The sequence below is a fragment of the Syzygium oleosum genome, unplaced genomic scaffold, assembly GCF_021117445.2.
Source record: "Syzygium oleosum isolate NSW1041296 unplaced genomic scaffold, Sole_v2.1 Sole_v2.02, whole genome shotgun sequence".
In the NCBI taxonomy this organism is placed as follows: Eukaryota; Viridiplantae; Streptophyta; class Magnoliopsida; order Myrtales; family Myrtaceae; genus Syzygium; species Syzygium oleosum.
In genome coordinates, this window is record NW_026607486.1 from 10,105,471 (window position 1) to 10,113,479 (window position 8,009).

General features: G+C 37.6%; 1 protein-coding gene across 1 annotated transcript; it reads left to right on the forward strand.

The window, feature by feature from the left end:
• Positions 1–5,245: 5,245 nt before the first annotated feature.
• Positions 5,246–5,822, forward strand: LOC115688607 (major strawberry allergen Fra a 1.07-like). Its single transcript, XM_030614486.1, has 2 exons — positions 5,246–5,429; positions 5,533–5,822. Exons 1-2 carry the CDS (start codon positions 5,246–5,248, stop codon positions 5,820–5,822), a joined length of 474 nt encoding a protein of 157 aa, XP_030470346.1.
• Positions 5,823–8,009: the final 2,187 nt, after the last annotated feature.

An 8,009-nucleotide genomic window follows, 5' to 3' on the forward strand; every position in this document is an offset into this window, starting at 1 on the left:
GAGTTCATCAAAAAAAGTATTAATAGATACTATCATTTATTTAGTAATTTATATCAATAATCCAAGGGCATGAGCATAGACGCCCAACTATGTGGAGACCTGTGAAACACCCTAAACGCCCCACAAGCTGGTTAAGTGCAAGCCTTGGCACATGTGGGTGGCCTTATCTAAAACATTTTGCATATAATTGGCGGAATATGAACATGTGATCTCAAGTGTTTGAGTTAGGAATCTCTCAATACCACAACCAACTACACCAATCCTGATGATAATAGTCAATTTATTTGACTTTGCATACATAATTGTAAGAAAAATGCTTGGAGGACGGTACCGTCACTTTGTGGAAAGTGATGGTACCCTCCTGACTACACATGCCCATGTGTATGTGGTAAGGCAGCCATTTTTTAGTATTTTTTAAAATAGATTGTCAATTTTAAAAATCCCACATTTGGGGATCTGTGGTCAGAAGGGTACTGTCACTTTCCACAAAGTGATGGTACTGCCCCAATTCTAAAGCCTCATCTTTTGATAATAAATATGTCTTTGCCTTTTTTGCGATAAATGATTGTTAGGTATTTTAGGAAAAACCTTCTTTTAAGGGCATAGTCATTATTGATTTTCAGTATACTTGATAAAAACACTTGATCTTCGTAATCCTGGCCAAAAGAAAATCCTCATAATGAATTTTCAGCGTTTGATTTCTACTCTTCACTTTTGAAATTTTATATGCAGTGCTCACGCTTTTAGCTTTACTAGTCAAAAGACTCAAAACACACTTTATGCCACTTTTTATTATTTCTGCTAATTTTTATATATTGTTTAGAAGATTTATTAAAATAACAGAATAGTATAGATAAGAATAATATGCAATAAATATTTATGTAATTTCTATAGATATCATATGTCATAATGAAGAGTACATGAACTTATTTATAGAGTTTATTATATGACTATCTAAAGTAACACATCAATAAATGATATGCATAAATAAACGTAGATATAGGTATGGATAAATGGGTTATTCCACCATTCCATGTGTGTGATGGCACTTCTCTTTCATTTGTCGCACACTTTCCATGGGAAGAACTCTTGCCTTAAAAGAATAGGGCGGGCATGTTCTAGATGTACAGTATGACATTAATTATTTTTCATAGAATAAATTAATTTTCTACAAATATTACAATAAAGTTGACGGCATATCTTGAAGTCAGAAAATTCAATGTTGCAAGATGTCATTAATATGCATGCCCTCATCATTGGCAAAAGATGTGGTTTATGTAAAATTATGGGTGTGAGGGAGAATTTCATGATAAATAAAAATGCTTTTCGAAAAACCATTTTCCTACTATTTTTTAAGGAATTCATTTTTCTAACTTTAAGCATGCATTTTTCTTGAATTGTAAACAGTTCCCGTTGACTAATTATATTTAGCAAACTAAACACGTGAAAGTCCAAAAAGCTAATTCGCAAACAATTCTTTTACTCAAACAAGCACATCAAAAAATAAACTTCCTTTTTTTCTTTTAATCTATTTTGGCCGGGCAATGTCCTCTATTAATGAAGGTAAAAATAATGTTAAGTTATATAACACAGTGGACAATATTTCATTGATATATAATTTTTATACACCAACATATTTGGCCACTGGTATATGGATGGGGTTAACACGAATTGTGAAAGTTAGCATTGCGATCGATGTCAAGACACCTATTTTTTTAGGCCTAATTCAAAAAAAAAAAATACAAATTTTACCTTGAATGACAATTCTGGCCCGATCTTTTTTTTGTCCGATAAAAAATCACAAACTTTCACTTAAATCCCAAATTTAAACCGAACAATTTGAAAATCACAAACTTTCACTTAAATCCCAAATTTAAACCGAACAATTTGAAAATTTCACATCACGGGAGCCATATTTGGGACTAGAGTAAAAGTTGATGTTTTTTATTGAGACAAAAAAAATTCAGGGCAGAATTATTGCTTAAGGTAAAGTTGTTGCTCTTGTTTTTGGAATCAGCCCTATTTTTTTATGACAGAATCTTCTTATTATAATGACAAGATATTTGAAAGGTCAGATGTCATGGGCCTAGTGATCTCGAGCCCTAGGATCAAACTTTGCCCTGATCCATTGCCAGCAAAAGAACAAATACAAAATTTTCGAGTATCTTCAGGCTTATTAGGCATGGACGGGCTTGAGATCACCAGGCCCATAGTCAGGTTTCTTGAAAATGAAGTTCACAAAATAGTTTTCGGTAAGAACTTTTGACCACAGAGCGGTATGCATCCGCAATTTAGGCGTTCTAAATTTCATGTTGATTTTTATTTTCATAAAGTATCGCAGTTAATTTTACAAATTCAAATGAAAAACTAAAAGTTGTAAAATGTACCGTGTAATATCTAGGGTGGATAATGCACAAATAGTCCATGAACTTTGGCTCAATATGCAATTTGGTCCCTGAACTTTTAATTTATTCAATGTAGTCCCTGAACTTTAGCTTAATGTTCAATGTAGTCTCTGAACTTTTGGTATATATTCAATATAGTCCCTGAACTATATAAAAATGTACAATATAGTCCCTGAACTTGAATTAATGGTAGGACTACCTTTAACATTTTTATAAAGTTCAGGGACTATATTAAACATGTACCAAAAGTTCACGGACCACATCGAACAAATTGAAAGTTCAGAGACCATATTGAACATTGGTTTAAAGTTCAGGGACTATATTGAATAAATTAAAAGTTCAGGGATCAAATTACACATTGAGTCAAAGTTCATAGAATGTTTGTGTCATTTTCCCTATCTAGGGTGACGGATAACTTGTTGCCACTCGTTAAAAATTTCGTAATAGTTAGTATCTCTATTGCCACAAAAAATTATTTTTGTACCAACAAACTAAAACTATCAGCCCCAACAATTTTTTTGTGGCAACAGGTTTTTCAAATTGCTGCCACGAAACTTTCGTGGCAAAAGGACATTTTTAATTACTCTTCAAGCAAGTACAATCATTTGCTATGCATAAATTTCGTGGTAAAAGTTCTATTCTGGACTTGCCGTGAAGTATTCGTGGTAAAAGAATCCTATTTACTTATACGCCGAGAACTTGTCGTGGGTAAGAAGCTTGTCTTGAGAAGTATGGCAAAACAAATTGTCTTGAGAAGAAATAGGGCATAACTTATCAGTGATTATAAATGATCATGAAAGTTCAATTTGATTAAAGTACATAATTTGTACCTCTCAAGTGGATCTACTATTTCAAGTTGGAAGACAAGACATGACCCTTTTCCAATATCAAACTCGAAATTGTAGGCATGAGTGGAGTATATCGTTTTGGTGCATTAGGAGGAGTCAAAATCATGTTAACATTTATAATATTATAGATATGACAAATTGATAATAATATGTATCGAGATGTACGTAATTTTTATGAAGTTTTATATACTGATTCATTATATTCCAATAAGTAATGGAAATGATCTGCTCAATATCTTACCAATAGTACTATGGTTAATACATTTTGAAATTAACCTATTATAATTGCCATCTTCATATTGAAACTGATGGTAATGATCGCAACTGAAGTAATGTAATAGCAGTGTCAGCCGTACTATGCTGAGGTTTAGCATAGATTCGTAGTGATTACTTTCATTGAATGATATTATAATGGTAAATGAATATAGAATAAATATCTAAAATGCCCTTACTCTGTAACACGTTAGCCATTAGTGATCCTGCAATTCATTACATTACAAACAGTACATGACTATATAACAAACTAGATATATAGCAACTAAAAGTTTCATGTAACCTACTGACTATGTTAAGAATTTGAGGAACCATTAACCTAAAAAGTCTTAACAAGAATATTGACACTTAGCATTTGAGGATTAAGTTAAGATAACACTACAAAGGCTTACAAAGAATATCTTTCAGAATAGGACAAAATCCCTAATTGTTGTTTTTGCGGATGTATTTCTGAAGCCTGGAAATGCTGTTTAGTTTGTCCTATCCAACCCTGAACAACGAATGCAAAGTTTAAAGGCTATTCATTCTTTGTTATCGGTTGGCCGAAGAGAGACCACTGAGCTTATCCAAAAATTTCTAGTTGTATGATACAGACAACAAATTAGTATGTCTTTATTCAAATTTGGCAATTTGGCAAGAAATGAATTTCGAGGCATGTAAGTCTCTGCTACATGAGATGATTTACTAAGGTCATCAAATAATTAACCCTGAAAAAGTTTCAAAGCTATCTTCGGATGTGAATAAATGTGGCAAAAAAATACTACAAGTGCCATAAGTTGTGTACGGCGCTCACTTTGGTGCTATAAGTTTTTTTTGGATCACTTTAGTGCTAAAATTTTTGAAAAATGATCACTTAAGTGTTAAAATTTTTGAAAAACCATCACTTAAGTGCCAACTCCGATGCCGTACACAATTTTTCACCGGAAATCCGACGTGGCATTTGTTTTATTAATTTCTGAAGCTGACGTAGCTCGCCGGAGATTGGCACTTAAGTGATCGTTTTTCAAAAATTTTAGCACTTAAATGATCGTTTGTCAAAAATTTTAGCACTGAAGTGATCCAAAAAAAACTTTTGGCTTTTAAGTGATCATTTTTCCTCCGATTTGACACTTAAGTGAGCCGGCGAAAACTTTTGGCACTAAAGTGAGCGCCGTACACAACTTATGGCACTTATAGTGTCCTTTTGCCGAATAAATGCATATACAGGATATAGTAAATAGGAGAAATGGGAGTTAGCACTAGAGGGGTGTAGTTCATGTGCTTGGATCAAGTGTGGACTGAAAAGTCACTGTGAGTTTTGAGAAATTCGATGATAGTAGATTAACTCCTTCAGTTATTAAGATTCATGGTTTTGTTTGGTTGCAATTGTATTATTTGAACAACGACGGCTGTGAACATGAAAAATACTTTCTTTTTGTTTCTAGCGGTATCTCTTAATCTCTCTCTCCTAGAGAATGAACCCCTATTCTAGCCAGTGAACTCATGAATTCACTCATGCAAAACATGACAAAAAGTAGAATGGTTGGTCCTTTGCCAGTTTGAAAATCCTAGAATTTATCAGCCAATGGGATACACTTGGGAAAAATGAGGACTCCTCCACTCCAACCTATAAATATATCTCATTCTCATCGCTTCTATCACAAGCTCACAAACCTCCTGAACTCCACTCTTGTTGATCATATCGTTCATATTTCTCTAGCTAGGAACCTAGAAATTATCATGGGTGTGTTCACTTTCACCAACGAATACACTTCCACAATTCCTCCGGCAAGATTGTTCAAGGCCCTAGTTCTGGACTCATATAACCTAATTCCCAAACTCATGCCTCAAGCTATCAAGAGTATTGACATCGTCCGAGGCGATGGAGGGGCTGGAACCATTAAGCAAATCAACTTCATTGAAGGTAATTATGCATTTTTGCTATATAAAGGTGTTTTTTTTAAATTAACCAATTGTTATGGCAAAAACAAGTAATCCATGATATGATCTCCTTCTATTGTCTACAGGTGGCAAGGTTAGCAGCATGAAGAATCGCGTGGATGAGTTGAACGAGAAGACATTCACGTACAAGTATACAATGATCGATTTAAAGGAGAAGTTTGAAGCTATTGTTTACGAAGTCAAATTTGAGCCTACACCGGAAGGCGGGAGCAAGAACAAGATGACAAGCATGTATTATGCAAAGGGCGAAGTTGAGCTTAAAGAAGAGGACGTTAAGGCGGGCAAAGAGAGAGCCTTGGGAATGTACAAGGTCGCCGAAGCATACCTCCTCCAAAACCCCGACGCTTATGCTTGAAACTTCAAAGGCACTCTTAAATAGGGTTAATTCCAAAAAAAAGCACCAATTTTAGGTCGAGGGACAATTTTGGCCTAAACTTTTTTTGTTCCATAAAAAAGCATCAACTTTAGGTCGAGGGACAATTATGGCCCAAACTTTTTTTTGTCCCGTAAAAAAGCACCAACTTTAGGTCGATGGACAATTCTGACCCGAACTTTTTTTTATCTAGTAAAAAAGCACCAACTTTCACTTAAATCCCAAATCTGACCCTTATTGACTTAAAACCATTGATTTTCCAACTTGACTATTCCACCTTAGCAATAAATCCACGTGACTTGCTGACTGGATTTAAAGCATTATTCATTGTCTTATTCTCTGAACCACAGCTTGAAGAATAACGGTGAAACTGTTCGTCTCCTTCACTTCACTGGCAAGTCAAAAATATCTCCAGATTGAATCTTTCTGGCCAAACTTCGTCGTTTTGTCGTAATTTGAAGTTGTACACCACTACCCGTCGACAGACGCCATGGAAGAGATTCGCCAGGCTCACCACCATAACTTTTTTTCTCAAACAAGGGTAACTTCAGACAGAAAGTCAATGGGAGGCCAAATTTGGGATTTAAATGAAAGTTTGTGCTTTTTTACGAGACAAAAAAAAGTTCAGGCCAGAATTGTCCCTCGACCTAAAGTTGGTGCTTTTTTATGGGACAGAAAAAAGTTCGGACTAAAATTGTCCATCGACCTAAAGTTGGTGCTTTTTTTTTGAAATTAACCCCTCTTAAATAAATTTAAGAAGTCTATCAATAATCACTCATGATATATTTTCTCTTTTGTTAGAAGTATCCGAGTTCCCTTACTTTTGTATGGCTGTAAAAGCCCTTAGACTAGGAACGCAATAAAGATTCGTACTATTTTACTTATGTTATTACTTTATTTGTTTGATATGGCAAAGGAAGGGGGAAAAACAGCAGAAGTGCCAAAAGTTATGTACGGAGCTCACTTTGGTGTTAAAAGTTTCAAACGATCACTTAAGTGCCAAAAGTTGTGAAAAACGATCACTTAAGTGCCACATCGCCGGAAATCCGACGTGACATTTTTTTATTAATTTCTCAAGCTGATGTGGCTCGCCGGAGGCTGATGTGGCTCTCCGGAGGCTGATGTGGCATTTCTTTTCTTTTTTTCTTTTCTTTCTTCTTATTTCCGATGGCCGGCGTCTGGCCACCAGCCATGGCCGGCCTCGCCGGGCGTCACTTTCCTCCGAGCAAGGGCCGGCGAGGCCGCCGTGGCCTCAGCGAGGGCCGGCCTCGCCGGATCTGGGCGAGGCGAGCCCTCGCCGCTGCCGAGGCCATGGCGGCCTTGCCGGCCCTCACCCATAGGAAGGCGACGCCTCGGCGAGGCCGCGGTGGCCCTCGGCGAGGGCTCGCCTCGCCGATCCGGCAAGGTCGGCCCTCGCCGAGGCCACGACGGCCTCGCCATGCCTCGCCCGGAGGAAGGGACGCCTCGGCGAGGCCGCCGTGGCCTTGGCGAGGGCTCCCTCGCAGATCCGGCGAGGCCGGCCTCGCCAAGGCCACGGCGGCCTCGCCGGGCCTCGCCCGGAGGAAGGCGACGCCTCGGCGAGGCCGCCGTGGCCTTGGCGAGGGCTCGCCTCGACAGATCCGGCGAGGCCGGCCCTCGCCGAGGTCACGACTGCCTCGCCCGGAGGAAGGCGACGCACGGCGAGGCCGACCCTGGCCGGTGGCTGGCCTTCGGCCACCGGCCATGGTAGAAGAAGAAGAAGAAGAAAGAAAAGAAAAAAGAAAAAAAATCAGAAAAGAAAGAAAAAAAATCAGAAATTTTTTTAAAAAATTGAATTATACACGTGGAAATGCCACATGTCATTAAAATTTAAATATAAAAACTACGTATTAAATTTGGTCGGAATTTCTCGCCGTTGGCACTTAAGTGATCGTTTTTTCTCCGATTTGGCACTTAAGTGATCGCTGGCGTAAACTTTTGGCACTTAAGTGTCCGTTTGAAACTTTTGGCACCAAAGTGAGCTCCGTACACAGCTTTTAGCACTTTTGCTGTTCTTCCCCCGGCAAAGGAATGTGGCATCAATATATAAAGACCTGTTACTCTGTAATACGTTAATGTTAGTAATTATGTCATTTGTTATATCATGAATAGTATATAACTATGTAACAAAATAGATATATAGTTACTAAG